The 20,305-nt window shown below is 36.0% G+C and overlaps 1 protein-coding gene across 1 annotated transcript in view; it reads left to right on the top strand.

The window, feature by feature from the left end:
* Positions 1-18,425, top strand: part of LOC136840714 (protein sax-3-like) — a 653,455-nt gene extending 635,030 nt beyond the window's left edge. Inside the window, 6 exon segments of the mRNA XM_067107529.1 lie at positions 1,408-1,691; positions 3,613-3,751; positions 12,482-12,708; positions 14,755-14,783; positions 14,785-14,875; positions 17,461-18,425. Of these exon segments, the coding sequence (XP_066963630.1) occupies positions 1,408-1,691; positions 3,613-3,751; positions 12,482-12,708; positions 14,755-14,783; positions 14,785-14,875; positions 17,461-18,291 (1,601 nt within the window). The 3' untranslated portion in view covers positions 18,292-18,425.
* Positions 18,426-20,305: the final 1,880 nt, after the last annotated feature.

The raw sequence follows: 20,305 nt of genomic DNA, 5'->3' as shown, positions 1-20,305 counted from the left end.
TATTTTCACGTATTATATAAGTAGTGACAAGCGTATTCGAAAAGTGAAGCAAATCGAGAAGTTAAGTATAAATTAGTTTAACCAGACCACTGAGCTGATAAATGAGGAGGGCATTGTGGTCACTACAGTTGCGTACGTATCTGGTAAGAAAGTGAGCACAGATTATATATATATATATATATATATATATATATATATATATATATATATATATATATATATATATATATATATATATATATATATATATATACATTTGACAGTTCAGAGTATTTTATGCGTGTGTTTTCATTTGGAATGACATGTGTCCCGTTCACACACACACACACGCACACACACACACACACACACGTACACACTCGGGCCTGCAGATAATTTGACGCTAATTTTAACCCAAAGCACCCTCGGCCGTAAGGGGCATTTTTAAAAATTACTCCGCCGGCCCAAGCGAGTAGTAATAATAATAATACATTCACGCTATTTTAATATTTAAACGGGGCTTGTTTATGTGACTAATAATTGAGGACACTTCTGCAAATTCGCCACGTTAATTAAAACATCAAACCGTCCTTTATATGGAGTTTATTTTTATATCAAACCGTCCTTTGTATGGAGTCTATTTTTAATGTCAGCACGGAGGTGGCTCATCGCTATGACTGTCCGAGTAATGTTTGGCAAATTATATATATATATATATATATATATATATATATATATATATATATATATATATATATATATATATATTTTTTTTTTTTTTTTTTTTTTTTAGGGTAGGGTTAATTTTTTCAGTTCTAATGTATTATTGTAGGCAAAGCAAAGCTTTCCATTTATGATGTGGAAGCATCATTATGGGCTAAAAAAAAAATCAGTTTTATAAGATGATTATTAACATAACCAAAATCATATCACTGACAGAAATCGTAATATCTAGTTGGCATTTTTGCGTTAGATACGTAAATGCCTTTTCCGTCCATGGAGTTCATTTGGTTTTTTGTGATTTGATATGCTTATCTCTCTCTCTCTCTCTCTCTATATATATATATATATATATTTGTATGTATATATATATATATATATATATATATATATATATATATATATATATATATATATATATATGTATATATATAAATACATATATATGTGTAATGTATGTATATATACATATATGTACATACATACATACACGCATACGTACATACATATACACGCACACACATACAAACAAACCATAGCTTCCATCACTACATCACTATATACATCCACCATACAAAAAACCATTCTTCCTGAAATCGCAAAACGAATAATAATAATAATAATAATAATAATAATAATAATAATAATAATAATAATAATGCCCGACCCCTAACACCAATAACTCCCCTGCCTTCCCCTCCCCAACAGGGTCGGTGACCAAAACGAGCAACCTGGCCAACTTCTACGGCGGCGAGAACCTCTGGCCCGAATCCGGCTGGAAGCCTGCTGAGACCGAAAAACCCGAGGGAAAGGTCCACAATAACGACGAGGGGCGCGACCGGGGGGGGCTTCTGGCGTCCCTGTCGCCGGAGTATGCCGAGATCGACACCCTGGGGACCTTCACCTCCGTCAAGAAGGGCGAGATCGACATCAGCGCCGAGGCGTACGCCTCCGCCTCCGTCTTGGCCGCCTGCAACAATCGCAAGAATAAGGTCGGTTGGGTTGGCGGTCCAGCGTTGTTTTGTGGTTGGAATGTTTGTTAGTTTTGTTATTGTTTTTATTGTTTGTTGTTATTGTTATTATTATTTTTTTTTTTGTGTTCGAAATATTTTTAGTATTATTTTTTTTATTTTTATTATTATTATTATTATTTATCTTATTATTTTCATTATTGTTACTTAAAATAATGTTGAATTAGGTCTGTATGGTTTTATTTTATTCATTATTATTATTATTATTATTATTATTATTATTATTATTATTATTATTATTATTATTATTATTATTATTTTTTTGTGTTCGAAATATTTTTATTATTATTTTTATTATTATTATTTATCTTATTATTTTCATTATTGTTATTAAAAATAATGTTGAATTATCATATATTTTTAATTCAGTATTATTATTAAAAATTATTATTATTATTATTATTATTATTATTATTATTTTAAAAATAATTCTTAGGTCGCTATGGTTTTTATTTCATTATTATTATTATTATTATTATTATTATTATTATTATTATTATTATTATTATTATTATCCGTTATGTTCTAATCTTATCTTTAAAAAACCCAAATATTATTTGCTTAGCTAATGTAATTAAAAAAAAAAACAATAAAAAATTCAGATAGAAAAATTAATCATTTAACATTATAAAAGAAAAATTTGTCAAAAAAAATTACCAAAAAAGAAAAAATTAAATTGTTAAATTTCACTCTGAGAAATCACTGAATCATGACAAGACTTTTGGGTGACTTTTTTTATTTATTTAGAATTACCTGTGTAATTAAAAATGGACAAGCTACAGAAATGTTTTTCATCTCACTCAATCTGTAAATTTGCAAATTGAAAATAAAGTCAACTGAAAATATTCATCAAGCAAATGGTGCTTGTCATTTTTCTTTTATTGATTGTAATCTAACTGAAAACATGTAACAATTACTTTCTTGAATTTGGGAATCAGTTGATTGTACATTCCTGCACTGTCTCAAAGCAATCCATATTTATTTCGCCTTTTTGCGAGTTTATTCTGTTTTATGTATCTGCAGAAAGCAACATTTTTTTCCCCTTTTTTTATGTCCATGTAAACCTGATTTTATGATCTGACCAAACGTTAATCTTTTTCATTTTGATTTTTTATCCAACACAGAATACTTATGAATCATAGGTGTCGGAAATGTCAGTGTTTTCTTCCCTTGCTTTCTCTCTGTCTCTCTCTCTTTCTCTTTGCCTTTTGTTCTTTTATATTATTATATATATATATATATATATATATATATATATATATATATATTATTTATATATATATATATATATATATATATATATATATAATATATTATATATATATATATATATATATATATATAATATATATATATATATATATATATATATATATATATATATATATCTGAACACTTGTATTCTGTTTTGTGCTTAAAAAAATTTTGAGTTTTATTATCTTGCATGAGACAGAGCTGTAATGAGTGTTATGTTTATGTTTTCAGACAAGAAAATTATATGTTTTGTCGATTCCTGTCAACTCACGATAGGAAGAAACCCCTTTACTTCTTTTGTTTTTCAAGTGGATGACTGGTTTTTATCATTAACTTGTTTATTTATTAATTATTATTATTTTTTTTTGCAATTTCTGTCATAAGCTTTCTTTCATTCATCACCAAACGAAGCTTTTTGTAGATACATAGCTGTCGCTGTCATCAGCTTAGTCACCCTCGAGTACCATATGAAAATGGAAGCTTTTTTTTTAGGATGGCTTAAATCAGTAGAGTGGAACTTTGGTGTTGTAACCAAAAGTCACTTTCGTGTAGTACTTGTTCCCCTTTTCGCACTGACGCGGGGCTCTAAAACCCCCCTCTCCTATCCTTCTACCCCTTCTCCTTGTAGGTGTCTGAGAAGTTCCTGTCCCTGCCTCAAAGCTTTCCGTTGCTAAAGGATTCTCTACTCCACCTCCAGGGGCAGCTCGCTCACGACGACTACAATCACCGCCTCTCCAAGGACGTCCTCAACAATACTGACAACGATGGTGAGTGAGTGAGCGCTTGTGTTTGGAAAGGGCTGCGTTCCCCCTGAGATGTAACCGAGTAATGGGTCCTTTCCCCTGAAAAAAAGCGGGACGCCGTATCTTGAAAACTAATCATAGAATTTTCTTGAAAATAATTTCATTAGGTTTCCCAAACCCAAATTATTTAAAGCTACTAATTTGACCTAACCTAACCCAGGGGCATGGCCAAAAAAACCGGGGATGGTGTAATACTAGCATACATCTCAGGAATTTGCGGAAGGGCCTTCCTGGGCCAATTCCTAGGCGGGTCCTTCCGTAGGGTAGACAGGGACCGTTCCCGTACTCAAAATGAATGATATTAGATTTTTCAAGATTTATCTATTTATCTTACAAAATTAATATATATCTGTTATTGACTGGGATTCCCACTTATGCCTTTTTGTAGCCGTGAACTTGTGTAGTTAGTTCTCTTACTCAAAAAAGGATTACCTGAGATTTTGCAAGATTGATCTTATTATCGTACAAAATGAATATATATCTGATTAACTGGAGCTCCCACTTTTTTTTTTTAGACATGAACTTGAAAAACTCTCATTATCTAAAGTTTCGCAAACTCTTGTTGTCTATATTGCCCTAAAATGGAAAACTGCAGTATTTGCAAAATTTTCGAAATTGAGATATGGCACCCATTGGGCTCGCGAAACCCTAATACACAATTTACTGCAGTTTCAGAATGATTCTTCAGTGCTTTCCACGAGTATTTAGGGGGGTCCCATTTGTAGTACCTGCAAAATTAGTAGTAAGGCAAGGGAAAACTGCAGTATGTACCATTTTTCTCAGTTTCGTATTTTTGCAGATACTTTAGTCTTACATTTTAGGGCAATATGGTTCACTATTCTCTCTGATGAGATGTACAGTATCATAAGTCACATCAAAACTAACAATATGAGAATAGAGAAGATAGTGGGAAGTCCTTCCCTTTTAGCTGAAAAATAAGTTCCTCTTCACAGATTACCAAACCAAGAGCACCTTCCTGAATAGAATTAATTTTCACCGTATTATACATATTTGATAAAACATCTAAAACGCTCAAAGACAAAGTCTATTCTCCCTTGAGATGTATTTGAAACATTTTCGACTTTTCACATTAACATCAGTTAACACTTCCCCTCAGGCGTTCGAAACTCTTTCTCTCTCTCTCTCTCTCTCTCTCTCTCTCTCTCTCTCTCTCTCTCTCTCTCTCTCTCTCTCTCAAAGTATTCCTTTCACAATCCTTCTCAACAACGATAGGCACTGCATATCGAACTCTCCTTGTTATCATCTCCCGCTGGTAATTCCCAACCTCTCTGCATCCCAGTCGGAATGTTGTCATTCCGGAATACGAAACCGGTGAGCATTAATGCGTCCGTAGCACCAGCAAAGGTCCTCCTCATTCCAGGTTCGGTAGATTTTTCAAGCAGTAATTGATATCCCGACTGGTAATGAGATAAACTGAGGAAACGCGATGGAAAAACAGAAATAAAAAAAAGGGATGGTCCTCATTAAAGCAGTGGTTCCGAAAAAATCTTAATTCAACTCTGAGAGATTCTCGCCGGATGAATCACGCAGGTAAACAAATGTTATTACCAACATAACAGTGCCGTTTTTTTAGTGATGGCTAGAGGCCTTTCACGCAGCCTGTATTGTAATACGTTTGGTTTGATAAAAAAAAAAAAAGGGGGCTTAGTCTCTCTCTCTCTCTCTCTCTCTCTCTCTCTCTCTCTCTCGTTCCTTTTACTGCTGGTTTCATAATACGCTTTGTTTTAGAAAAAGGTACTCTCTCTCTCTCTCTCTCTCTCTCTCTCTCTCTCTCCCTTTTTATTCCTGATCGCACTCTGAGAAAAGTTATGTTTGATTATTTCCAGTTTAATCCAGTAGTTCTTAACCTTTTCATTACCACGCCCTCTTCAAAGAGTTGGTCCTTCCCTCCACCACCCCCCCCCTTGCATCTATGAGTAAAATTCCCTCCCAGATTTATAGGAAAATAAAAAAAAAACATGGTCAGCCCAACGAGTCTAACCTGAGTAGTAGACTAGAGGAAACTAATGCTCTAAGGAGACTTTTGCATTTGGCCATAAACCTCTGAATATTAGCTCCTCACTCTTGTTAAGAGAATAACGAATAGAATTAGAGAATTTTTAAATCTTCCCTAGGGCTCGCCCCCCTGAAATTGCTGACTTCCCCAGATAAAGAACCACTGGTTGAATGCATCCTGCCGTGATGATGGGATGAAATCTAGACTCTTTACTCGATATCCAGTGAAAGTTGATGTTATACTGATGTATAGTAATAAAAAAATGTAGTCATATCGAGCTCAGTGCTTTGAACTCACTTCTTCATTCAAATCATGTTTATATTAAGTCAAGAGTTGTTTTTATGTTTTCGTCACCATAATATATATTTTGAATTTAGGATACTGGTAGTTTACATTACAATCGTGTCTGTGAATAGCTTAAATATCAGATCCGCGATGTTGGCTATTTTCATCTAAAATTATTATGAAAAATTGTAACTGAAACTCCCAGTCTACTGTTATCAGCATATAATTCTCTTATATTTCCAAGTTCTCTAAGGAATCTGTACATGATCTTGTTTCTGTGATTTTTTATCTCCGTTTCATTTTAATTCATTCTTAGTTCCATTCATTTGGAATCAGGTGAACGGTGTGATTCTAGCAGATAAGAAACAGGTGAATACTTTTCCTCAGCATATGTTTATAGATCGTCCAGGATCTTAATCCTTTTCTTCAGATCAGTAATATGGACTCTGTATTGTTTGACACTCCTTCATTTGAATGAAAATGCAAAGAGAAACCACAGAAGAGGAAGTTACAGAGCCCTGCCAGGGCAAGGAATAGCACGCTGAACAAATGCAATCGAAAAATAGTTTGACAAGAGTCGAAAGATGAAGGAAGAGGAATTTAAGACTGGGAATAAGCGATACTGAATAGATCTGTGACGGAAAATGTATGGAGTCAAGCCTTTAGTTAAAGATTTGACTCCTTGCATTTTCCTCCGCAAAGTTATCCAGTTTCGTTTATTCCTAAAACTAAAGGTCAAATAGAGGGAGACCTATAGTACATGCAACAGACAGTTGATAAAGATGCTGAAGAGAGTAGGTGAGATAGCAAAACTTGAAATGTGGAAGCGATTAGATATTGAGCTGACAGTGAGTTCATCGAGGGAAGCATCCCCTTTCGTTCCTTTTACTGTACCTCCCTTCATATTCTCTTTCTTCCATCTTATTTTCCTCAACCCTCTCCTAACAATTGATTCATGGTGCAACTGCTTTGAGGTTTTCCTCCTGTTACACCTTTCAAACCTTTTTACTTTCAATTTCCGTTTCAGCGCTGAATGACCTCATATGTCCCAGTGCTTGGCCCTTGGCCTAAATCCTATATTCAATTCAACTCAGTTTAACTAAAAGAGCGTCAGACAATATTGTCAAAAGACTTACAGAGTCCATATTGTCAAATGACTTACAGAGTCCATATTGTCAAATGACTTAAGAGTCCATATTATTGATCTGAAGAAAAGGATTAAGATCCTAGATGACTTATGAACATTTGTTGAGCAAAATATTCATCTGATTCTTATCTACTAGAATCAGACCACTTCACCTGATTCCAGACGAATGGAACGTGGCATGAATTGAAAGGAAGCGGAGATAGCAAAGCCCAGAAATCAGTTCGTGTACAGATTCCTTGAAGAACTGTTCAGTTACAGAGTCAGAGCAGACACTGTGTTTGTTCTCATGAAACCACGAGTCCTGAAGAGCTCGTGAGGAGTGTGTGTGTTTGGAGATTATTCAGAATTAGTGATGTGCAGAGCAGAAGGGGATTAAGAGGATCGTAATCACTTAGGAAATAATCTGCTGACAAACGAGAAAGAAAGTTAGTGACTCACACCACACCAGCAGAGCAACCCGTAAATCCAATATGGTGGACGAGAAGGGGGAAGGAAAGTTGGGTTTTCAGAAGTTACCGAGCCCTATCTTGATAAGGGACCTAAGTTTTTTTTTTTTATCAGAAGGCAAGATCAGTATATATTTCCTCGTGTTATGGAAAAGTTTTCCAATTGAAGTTATGGAGTGTAGTGGTTTTAATCAGGATTAAAAGCTCAAAAATGACTTGGGGAAGTCTAGTGATGACTGGTATGCCCATTCACTAGATCAGATGACAAAACCAGGTTCAGAAAATGGTAAATTTTGACAGGTGAATCGACCTGCGTTTCTCCAACCTAGTGGTTCTCAGTCCTTTTTTTAGTGATGGTACCCTAACTAATGTAATCATTACCGGGACACCCCTTCTTCACCATCCTACCATATCGCATGAATTAACTTCTTATTCGATGAATAAGATTATTATCCACCCTCAAGCCAAAATGAAAATAAAAATATTATTATAATCACCTTTAAAATATAAATATAAAATATTATTATAATCATATTTAAAATATATATATATATATATATATATATATATATATATATATATATATATATATATATATATATATATATATATATATATAAAAGTAGAAACACTGATGCCTTGGATAATCAACGACTCTAACAAAAATTTGTCAATTTTTGGGTGTATTTTAAAATGCCTGTGAGTAAATGTGTGTAGCATTTGCCCCCGTAGGGAGATATTGCCGCCAGTGCACCTCACTTGGTGCACCGTAGGCATTACTGAAGGGTCTTTGCAGCGTCCCTTTGGCCCCTAGCTGCAACCTTGCAACCTCTTTCATTCCTTTTACTGTACCTCCGTTCATATTCCCTTCCTTCCATCTGACTTTCCACCCTCTCAAACAATTGGTTCATAGTGCAACTGCTTTGGGGTTTTTCTCCTGTTGCACATTCCAAACCTTCTTATTACTGTCAATTTCCGTTTCAGCGCTGAATGACCTCATAAGTCCCGGAGCTTGGACTTTGGTCTAAATTCTATATTCTATTCTAGTCTATTCTGCGTAGCATTTGTTTTTCAAGTAAGGTTTTTCGGGTTGATTGTCCATGACATTTTCATTTCCTTTTTTTTTTTTTGGGGAGAGGTGGGGGTGGGGGACGCCATGGTTATTTTCAGCTAAAGCATATCACAAGGGAAGTCACAATTTTTATTTGACATGTAAAATAAGATATATTCCTCATAATATAAGAGATATGGGTTTCGCCAGTCAATTTTATATTGTTGCTGCATTTCCTCTATTCTGTTTTTTTTTTTTTTACATAAGTCAAAATCATCGCCAATTTCTTCCAAAGCCCTCATAAACAACAAAGGGTATCAGTATATGCTCCCTGTCTTGAGGTCGATGTTAAATAAAAATAAGTAAAAAATGCGCTGAAGTTTCTTCGGCACAATCGAGTTTTCTGTACAGCGTATAATCAAGACCACCGAAAAAGATCTATCTTTCGGTGGTCTCGGTATAATGCTGTATGAACCGCGGTCCATGAAACCTAAACCACGGACCGGTGGTGGCCTGGCATATATCGTTGCCAGAAGCACGATTATGTTTGAATTTTTACCTTAAATAAAATGAAAGCTACTGAGGCTAGCGGGCTGCAATTTGGTATGTTTGATGATTGGAGAATGGATGACCAACGTACCAATTTGCAGCCATCTAGCCTCAGTAGTTTTTAAGATCTGAGGGCGGACAGAAAAAAAGTGCGGACGGACAGACAAAGCCGACACAATAGGTTTCTTTTCAGAAAACTAAAAATAAATAAATGAAAAGATCTTATGGACGTAGTCAAGGTATTTGAAATAGGACCGTTTGTTGTCAGGCCAACTGTTTACACCTCGTGTTTGCGTATTGACAGCAAACTATCAATACGTCCTTCCGGCATTTGTCTTTATCAAGTTTTTTTTTATCACTTCACTCTCCTCCTCCCCACCCCCTTTTTTTTTGTACGTACAACGAAACAAATCACTTTGGTGTCTCTTCTTTTTGTATTTTCCTTTACTTCTTCTTGTTTCTTCCTAATGAACAACTTGATATTCTTTGGAAGCTTGAATTTCAAGTCAGTGGCCCCTGTGGTGGGCTTGTTCCATATGGATAGGGTTCATCTTCTGAATAATAATAATAATAATAATAATAATAATAATAATAATAATAATAATAATAATAATAAAATCTTTGGTGCTTGAACCAAGTCAGTGGCCCATCTGTGCTGAATAATTCCATATGGATAATAATCATCTAATAATAATAATAGTAATAATAATAGTAATAATAATATTCTTTGGAAGCTTAAATTTCATTTCAGTGGCCCCTTTGGTGGGCTTATTCCAAATGGATAGGTTTCATCTACTGAATAATAATAATAATAATAATAATAATAATAATAATAATAATAATAATAATAGTGCTAAAACTTGTAAAATGGAATCAGGTGGACTTATCTTGGAGGGAATAGCTTATGAATTGCAGCCAGAATCTGAGGAGTTTTCAAATGTATTTTACTGTTAATTTTTTTAATCAGTTATGATCTCAGTTGAAAACAGGGTTTGGCTTCAGTTTTTATTAGTTTTATTAAAAGAAAACTATTGTACCGGCTTTGTCTGCCCGTCCGCACTTTATTCTGTCCACACTTTTTTCTGTTCGCACTTTTTTCTGTCCTCACTTTTTCTGTCCACCCTCAGATCTTAAAAACTACAGAGGCTAGAGGGCTGCAAATTGGCATGTTGGTCATCCACTCTCCAGTCATAAAACGTGCCAAATAGCAGCCATCTAGCCTCAGTAGTTTTTATTTTATTCAAGGTTAAAGTTAGCCATACTCGTGCTTCTGGCAACGATATAGGATTGGCCACCACCTGGCCCTGGATGAAGTTTGACATAATAAGATCTGAATTCTGCATTGTTTAAGGAAACAGACCATTTTAGTGCAAAAACTTCTTGCGAAATAGATTCACTGTGGCCTTATCGTCTAAGGATGGCTTATGAATTGTAGCCAAAATTTATAAAGTGATCAGAGTCATTGCATCGTTTCATTTTCAAAATATAAAACAGGCATTGGCTTCAGTTTTATTATTTTTAGTAATAGAAAGCATCACGCATCACATAGATAACAAACCTGCATTTGATAAGTGTTATGAAAGTTATGCTTGAATATCAAGCTGGTGTATTGAGTAAACGTATAGCCATGTAATTCCTCTCTATGATAAGACCTGACATAATACCATAATCTGAGTTATGTCCTAATATAACAGTGTTTATTCAAAGCCTGAAACGATTCTCACAGTCAATATTAGGTTTGTACGATGACACTTGATGATATCTGTTGTCTGCCACGATTTCCACAGTGAATCGTAGATTTGAACGATGATATACTTAATATTTATCGTCTCTCATTCAAGAAAAATGCATTAATAATTTTTTTCTTCTCTCATTCAAGAAAAATGCATCAATGATATTTATTTTCTATCATTCAAGAAAAATGCATCAGTGATATTTATTTTCTCTCAAACGATGATACTTAATATTTATCGTCTCTCATTCAAGAAAAATGCATTAATAATTTTGTTCTTCACTCATTCAAGAAAAATGCATCAATGATATTTATTTTCTCTCATTCAAGCATCTGTGAAATTTTCTCATCAATGATATTTATTTTCTCTCATTCAAGAAAAGTGCATCAATATTTATTTTCTCTCATTCAAGAAAAATGCATCAATATTTATTTTCTCATCGAAGAAAAATGCATCAATATTTATTGCCTCTCATTCAAGAAAAATGCATCAATATTTATTGTCTCTCACTAAAGAAAAATGCATCAATATTTATTTTCTCTCATTCAAGAAAAAAGCACCAATGACATTTATTGTCTCTCATTCAAGAAAAATGCATCGATATCTATTTTCTCTCATTCAAGAAAAATGCATCAATGATATTTATTGTCTCTCATTCAAGAAAAATGCATCAATATTTATTTTCTCTCATTCAAGAAAAATGCACCAATGACATTTATTTTCTCTCATTCAAGAAAAATGCATCAATATTTATTTTCTCTCATTCAAGAAAAATGCATCAATATCTATTTTCTCTCATTCAAGAAAAATGCATCAATGATATTTATTGTCTCTCATCCAAGAAAAATGCATCAATATTTATTTTCTGTCATTCAACAAAAAAGCATCGATACTTATTTTCTCTCATTCAAGAAAAAAGCATCAATGACATTTATTTTCTCTCATTCAAGAAAAAGCATCAATGATGTTAATTTTCTCTCATTCAAGAAAAAAGCACCAATGACATTTATTTTCTCTCAATCAAGAAAAATGCATCAATATTTATTTTCTCTCATTCAAGAAAGATGCATCAATATTTATTTTCTCTCATTCAACAAAAATGCATCGATACTTATTTTCTCTCATTCAAGAAAAAACCATCAATGATATTTATTGTCTCTCATTCAAGAAAAATGCATCGATACTGTTAATTTTCTCTCATTCAAGAAAAAAGCACCAATGACATTTATTTTCTCTCATTCAAGAAAAATGCATCAATGATATTTATTGTCTCTCATCCAAGAAAAATGCATCAATATTTATTTTCTCTCATTCAACAAAAAAGCATCGATACTTATTTTCTCTCATTCAACAAAAAAGCACCAATGACATTTATTTTCTCTCATTCAAGAAAAAAACATCAATGACCTTTATTTTCTCTCATTCAACAAAAAAGCACCAATGACATTTATTTTCTCTCATTCAAGAAAAATGCATCACGGAGTCCAAACGGCCCTTCTTCATCGAGACCTCCTCCCCGGGCCTTCTCGGATCCTCGAGCCTCTCCTTCTCCGGAGGAGGCCCTCGACTGACGTCGACGCCCAGAGGCGCCCTCAGCACGACCATAGGGCACAACATAGCCCGCCATTCCTCCAAGGGCGTGTCCCCGTACAGCGTCAACCCTTTCACCTCGCAGCCTCACTTGCTCCACAAGGTAGGAGGTGGTCAGCGAGTTTTTTGCAGGTATTGCTTCTTAATTGTTCAGTGTTGGCCATTCTCCCGTGTCTTTCTGTACGGCTCGAGTCCTTGTGTGAATCTTTCTTGCAGGTGGTAATCAGTCTTTTGTTTTTTTTCGCCAGGAGGGGTCAATCTCCCCCTCCCCTTTTTCATATATGTATATGTATGTATATATATATATATATATATATATATATATATATATATATATATATATATATATATATATATATATATGTATATATGTATATATATATATATATATATATATATATATATATATATATGCTTCACTTAAATAAATTAAGTAAATAAACAAGAATATATATACACTATACATATGTATATATATATTAAATTATACATATATATATATATATATATATATATATATATATATATACACATACTGTATGTGTTTATGTCTATATAATTTAAATATAGACATATATATGTATATAGTGTATATATATATAGTTTATTTGTTTATTCACTCACTAATTTATTTAAGTGAACAGGAACATAAAAAAAATTGTGAAAAAAAAATTTCGTAAAAATAATAAGTTCCCAAACAAGGACATTTTATTTTTATAATTAATTAAGCTAATACTCTTGCCGTTCCGTAGAGCCCCGAAATGGCGAGAGATATCCAACCCACAAAAAAAAAAAAAAAGAGGAAAAGAAACGCTCTCGTCGAATTGGGCTAATCGACCTACTACCGGCTGACATTCATCTGTTGGTTTTGGGGCGATAATTGGTTTCCTTTGTGGAGACCGATTGACAGCGAGGGATCTAATTTTACGCCCTGGGGAACTAAGCCCACACAGCCTCTATCGAGGAGTGTTGATGAATTTCGGCGTCCATATAGGTTTCGTAGCTATAGATGTCTAAAAAAAAAATCGTACATTTTTATATATTTAAACAGACTTGAATTACCATATTGTTAGATACTTCTAGCTAATTAGTGTTCAGTTTCTTGACCACAACCCACAATCTTTATCGAGGAGTGTTGATGAATTTCGGCTTCCGTATAGATTTTCATAGCTATAGATATTGTCTATAAAAAAATCGTACACTTTTATATAAATAAGCAGACTTAAATTACCACATTGTAAGATTCTTGTATCTAATTTGTTTTCAATTTTCTTGGCCACAGTCTTTATCGAAGAGTGTTGATGAATTTCAGCTTCCGTATAGATTTTCATAGCTATAGATACTATCTATAATGAAAGAGTGTTCACTTTTATATAAATTAGCAGACAAAAAAAGAAAATGCTGTATTGGCCACAAGATTTGTCGAGAAGTGTAGATAAATTTGGCGTCCATATAGATTTTAATTGCTTGAAGTTGCTGAAAAAAATATCACACAATTTTATATTAATTAGATGAATAAAAGTGCCTTTTTTGTTAAGGTAGTTCTAACTAATATGTTTTGAATTTTCTTGACCACAAACTTTATCGAGAAAGGTGATTAAATATATTTAAGATATTTGATAGAAAAAAACTTAGTAAAAAGTCATGCATTTTCATATAAATTACCTAGCTAAAAATGCCTTATTGTTAGGTATCTGTTTTGAATTTATTTGAGCAACTGAGTCTATTATTCTGTTATTGTAATATATTCACTACCTCATTAGCAGATCCAGAAAAATTTTCATATTATTCATACATTATAAATTTATATATATATATATATATATATATATATATATATATATATATATATATATATATATATAAATATAAATAAAACTATTAAGATTATTGTTATAATTTTTTTCAAAATTTTATTATTTCTATAATAAATGTTTGAAAAGTTTTTCCCATTTGTATATTTCTCATTTATGTTATTATTATCTAAATCTTCAATATTAATATTTTGTCATTATTTTTCATGGGAGGGGCCCCAGGTGCCCCCCCCCCCACCCGGATCCGCTGGTGCACTACCTGACTAAAAAAAAAAAAAACATTCTGTTTAAGGTAGTTCTAAATAATCTGTTTTTATTTTCTTTTTCTCCCCCAGGGGGTAGCGCTGACCCTACGGGATCTGGTCCCCTCCCCCGCCCCAGCCCCCGCCCGGCTCCCACAGACACAGAGAGTTTTCAAGAACTAACACCTTGGAGGAGGTTGGTGTGGCGTGTCACATTCTTGGGTCATTTTGACGTCATATATTTCTCATTACAAAATGTCTTGCTGATGTTAGAATAACGTAGATTTTAAAGTGATTGTTGTAGGTATAAAACGAGTACAAAATACACCCAAGTTTTCTGTACAGCCGCTACAGCGTATAATCAAGGTCATCGAAAATAGATCCATCTTTCTGTAGTCACGGTATAATGCCGTATGAGCCGCGGTCCACGAAACTTGAACTACGGCACAATGGTGGCCTGGCCTATGCACGGTCATGGCTAACTTTAACCTTAAGTTAAATAAAAACTACTAAGGCTGGAGGGCCGCAATTTGGTATGTTCGATGATTGTAGGGTGAATGGTCAACATAACAATTTGCAGCCCTCTAGCCTCAGTAGTTTCTAAGATATGAGGGCGGACAGAAAAAAGTGCGGACGGACAGACAAAACCACAATAGTTTTCTTTTCAGAAAACTAAAAAACTTACATTGTGACGAACACTGAGTCAGATTTGCCAACATCCAAAAACCACTATCGACACGAATCAATATTTCAGTGTGTTGGGTACATAAAACCAAGTCTAATGCTTTGATTAAGAGAGAGAGAGAGTGAGTGAGTGAGTGAGTGTTAGCGCTTGAGCAAATATCCTATATGCAATCAGAATATCAGCCGCCACTCCAAAGTTCCTTGAATCATGAGCGGATATCGAATCAGAACGACTGAGTAACTTTGGCTGGAGGGTTACCAAACTGTTTGGGAGGACGAGATCCTGGATGTGCTTACGTGATTACTATATGCAGTCAGAAGTAACCGGAGGCCTCTCGACTGTGCTTGCCAGTGATAATGGCTTTCAGAACTTCTGTAATGAGCTGCAGAATAATCCGCCAGGCTTTTGTGAGTTCTGTGAAACTGAAGCGTAACATTTTTTTTTTTTAGTTTTCTTTAGAAAAAAACTATTGTGCCGGCTTTGTCTGTCCGTCCGTCCGCACTTTTTTTCTCTCCGGCCTCAGATCTTAAAAACTACTGAGGCTACAGGGCTGCAAATTGGTATGTTGATCATCCACCCTCCAATCATCAGACGTACCAGATTACAGCCCTCTAGCCTCAGTAGCTTTTATTTTAAGGTTAAAGGTAGCCATAATGGTACGTCTGGCAACGATATAGGACAGGCCACTACAGGCCTTGGTTAGAATTTCATGGGCCACAGCCCATGCAGCATTATACCGAGACCACCGAAAGATAGATCTGTTTTCGGTGGCCTTGATTATAAGCTGTAGCGGCTATAAAGGAAACTCGATTGCGCCGAAGAAACTTCGGCGCATTTTTACTTGCTTTGTTTTTGTTCACCCATCCTGTGAAGAGTACAATGACGTTGTTAGGCCTATGTATGCATTAGCTTAATTAATTGGCAACACTTCGGGTTATTAGTTCGGGACTTGAACTTAGGAAAATGTACTGGATATAAGTTTATGTTATTTAATTAGGAATAAAAGTTTCACATGAGATTGGATAAACTTGTGTAAAGTGGATTAATCTTGGTAATTAAAGAATCAAACTTTACTAAGTCAAGTGTGATAAGTGATTCACGCAAAATTGTCCAGGCATAAACTACAGGCAGGTTTTTTTTTTTTTTTTTTTTTTTTTTGCAAAGATGACCTCTTCAAGCTTCTCCCGAGAGTATCAGATATATGAATAAATATTTGGATACAAGGTTGTATAGTAGTATGTAAATATGAGGTTGTATAGCTAAATTAATGAATGAACGAAGAAATAGATGCATGTCTGACTGTGCTTTTGACGCCAAGGGCCAGGAATTTATTGGAAAGAGTATGAGGGCTTGTAGTTCAATATTTCAGCATTTATTGACCGTAATGGGGCCTTAATCTTAATCTCTCTTCAAAATTATGAAGGCTTGTTGCTAACCTTTCAGCATTTATTAGCCTTAATCTGACCTTAATCTTAATCTGTCTTCAAAAGTATGAGGGCTTGTTGTTCAGTATTTCAGCATTTATTGACCTTATTCAATATTTCAGCATTTATTGACCTTAACCTTAGTCTTTGGAAAAAAGTAGGAGGGCTTAATTTCATTATTCAAAACCTTAATCTTAATCTTTCTTCAAAAGTATGAAGGCTTATTGCTAACATTTCAGCATTTATTGACCTTAATCTGACCTTAATCTTTGGAAAAAGTAGGAGGGCTTGTTGCTCAACATTTCAGCATTTATTGACTTGCTGACCTTAATAACATTTCAACATTTCATTTATTGACCTTGATCTGACCTTAATCTTAATCTTTCTTCAAAAGTATGAAGGCTTGTTGCTCAACATTTCAGCATTTATTGACCTTGATCTGACCTTAATCTTAATCTTTCTTCAAAAGTATGAAGGCTTGTTGCTCAACATTTCAGAATTTATGACCTAATCTTTGGAAAAAGTAGGCGGGCTTGTCGCTCAACATCAGCATTTATTGACAACATTTCAAAAAGCAACATTTATTGACCTTAATCTGACCTTAATCTTTCTTAACCTCTCTTTAATCTCTGGAAAAGTAGGAGGGCCAGCTTTCACCCTTAATCTGACCTTGACCTGCTACTCTGCCACTCTGCCACTCGAGTGGCATCTCCCCGGCCCTCCCGAACCGCCAGCCTGGAGGGGGGAGGCTCCCCTTACGGCGGCTCGACCAACACCTACCAAAGCATCGACGGCCTCACTGACGCCCTCCGCAGGGACGAGGACAACCGCTGTTGCTCCCACTCCTGCAGCCACAGCAGCCAGTGCCACGGGCACCACAGCCACGTCCACAGCCACGGCCACTCCCACGGGCACGGGCGCTGCAACACTTGCGGATCCCGGAACTCCTCCTCGTCGTCTTCGTGCCGTCGCAACAACAGCGGTCGCACCAGTCGCTGCAGCCATTCGAAGCCCGTCAAGGCCTCCGGCGGGTCGCTGTACTCGCTGTCGCGCCCCTGTTGCCACGACGCCGCCACCCGCATCGCGCCCTTCCCCTCCTCGGGGGCGTCCATCCCAACGCACAACTACAGACCGAATTTCTACGGGTGGGCGTCCCCTCCGGGCTCGCCGGCTCTCGAAGACTCCAGAGGCGGGGCGGGGCCGAGGCGGCAGGTGTCCCTGGAAAGTGACGCGTTGCTACGGACAGATCAAACGCAGGTGTACAGTGGGGGTTCGACCCGTTCCGACGGCGACTATTGGTGCAGCCGCGACGCGGCCAGTGTCTACGGGGGGTCCACCCGCTCCGCGGGCGTGGAGACCGTGGGCGGCGACGGGGGAGGGGATTCCAAGTCGGGTCCTCACGGAACCTCTCCGGATTCGAGTGCCGTCGACGGAGCCCCGAGTGACGCCGTGTCCTGTGGCTCCTGCGAGGACACCGACGCCTCGTTTTATGCCACCTGCGACAAACAAACAAAACTTTAAGGATAGTTCTTACTTTCAAAGATAGTTCTTACTTTCAAAGATAGTTCTTACTTTCTTCTGTTCCATTTCCGTTCTTCGTAAGAGAGAAGAATTCTGATGCGTGCTAATGATTTCGAGGTGCCAATTTCTGGGGTCTATGTGATATAAAAAGTGCTAAAATAAAAACTTTTTGGAACCTTAGAAACAGTCTTCTTCTTAGGTACTTTAAAAAAAACAAACTGAACTTCTGTCGTTCCATTTGCATAATACGTAGTGAGAGATTTTATAGAAGCCAGTTTAACATGTAGAACAAGAAGGGACTCTCGATTGTTTGCGCAATAAGAGTTTTCACAGACAAATGAATGTTCCGATCAAGTTTCAGTTTGGGAAACACAGGGAGATATAAGAATGTAAGAAATGCCCTTCAGTTTTAAGAGTAGTTGCAATGTGTCAAAAACTGCAGTCTCCCCACGACGTGAAAAAGGAAGCACATTAAGCTATAGAATGTATGTGAAATATTCTTAATATTTTAAACGCTTTAAAGGTCAAGATTTACTGTTTTATGAAGAAGCAGTTCACGCCATTTCCTTTTGCGCCTTCCCATTTTCTTTTCCAGTAGAAGGGGAAAAAAAAAAAAAGAGCAATACCGAGTTTCTCAGTTTCAGATCGTAGAACCGGAGGTGGAGGAAGTCCACCTGTCTTCGAAAGCGATCGAATGACTTGAGACAGACACCGACTACCTCTCCTCGTGCTCGATCTTCTTGAGATCGGGTGAAGGGACTCCGCTGCTTTCGTGAATGTCACGGCGAGAGAATGTAACAATTAATAATATCTCTTCTTCCTGATTCTCACCGTTTGTCGAGCATTCGTATGTTTTTTTTTATTGTTGACGTTTTATTATGGCTGGTTCTTCTTCTTCTTCTTCTTCTTCTTCTTCTTCGTGTTTGTTTCATTGCGGAACTCATTCACGTGTGTCCATGACTCTCTTCATATATGTTGACGAACTTCACACACCTGTAACTTTATGTATGTGCGGAGGGTCATGAAAACATTGAGCGGACGTCCTAATTCAGTGTCGAAAATGGGTCTTGTTTATAAATGAGTCTGTTTAAAAAATGAGTCCGTTTATTGCGTTGCTGCGAAGCTTTGGAGGGGCCCTTCCCAAAAAATAATAATATAATAATAATAAAAATGGTGACTATGCAAATAACCGGAACAGGGTGTCACAAGTTGCTGTTGAAACAATGATCTTTCTACAGAGTAACCTCAAGTATTTCGCCCATAACTATTCCATGGCAGATGGCAATCCGGATATCAGGATCATTTTCACAGAATAAGCTGCGGTCTTCCCCCTTCCAAGTCAGAGAGTCACAATCACGGAAGACGATGCGTCAGCGTCTTTTGACCTTCGAGTATCACTGTCTTTTAAAGTTGTAGAGATGGAGAAGCAACGTGCCACGCATAGTTATGCGAAATGCATCTGTGTATAAATACGTAAGAATGGAACGCAGGGCCTGCGCACATGCGTAGAAATGACCTTCTTTGCGCACGTATACGCAAGCGTTCGTGGCAGGACCTGTGGGATAATCAGAAATGTTGCCTGAGAATACGAAAGCAAAATGCATTTAAATACAGAGTGCCGGTGAGTGCTTGCGTATACGCGCCCTTAGAAGCAGGCCCTTTCTCAATTTTTGTAAATGTGGACCTGAATATTATGATGATCGTTTTCTCCCCCGCTGCCAACTTGTACATAGAATGTAATCCTAAGTATCAAAAGATGTCCTCCCTCGAGGAAGGACGGACGAATAATTCGGAGAACTTACAGGTGGTTTTGTACAATTCAGACTTTCAGTTACGTACGGTAGAGATGGTATTCATAATGTTAAAATGCTGATATATAAAAAAAAGAAAAATAGGAGACGAACTCCTTACTCGAGTGGTCTAAACAAAAAAAAAAAGAGAGACAATGGTGTTATATCTATTTGGAAAAGCATTTTTTTTTTTTTTTAAATTGATCTTGAGACTTCTTATAGGA

Source organism: Macrobrachium rosenbergii, chromosome 8 (genome assembly GCF_040412425.1).
Source record: "Macrobrachium rosenbergii isolate ZJJX-2024 chromosome 8, ASM4041242v1, whole genome shotgun sequence".
In the NCBI taxonomy this organism is placed as follows: domain Eukaryota; kingdom Metazoa; phylum Arthropoda; class Malacostraca; order Decapoda; family Palaemonidae; genus Macrobrachium; species Macrobrachium rosenbergii.
This window is presented reverse-complemented; position numbering and strand designations above follow the sequence as displayed.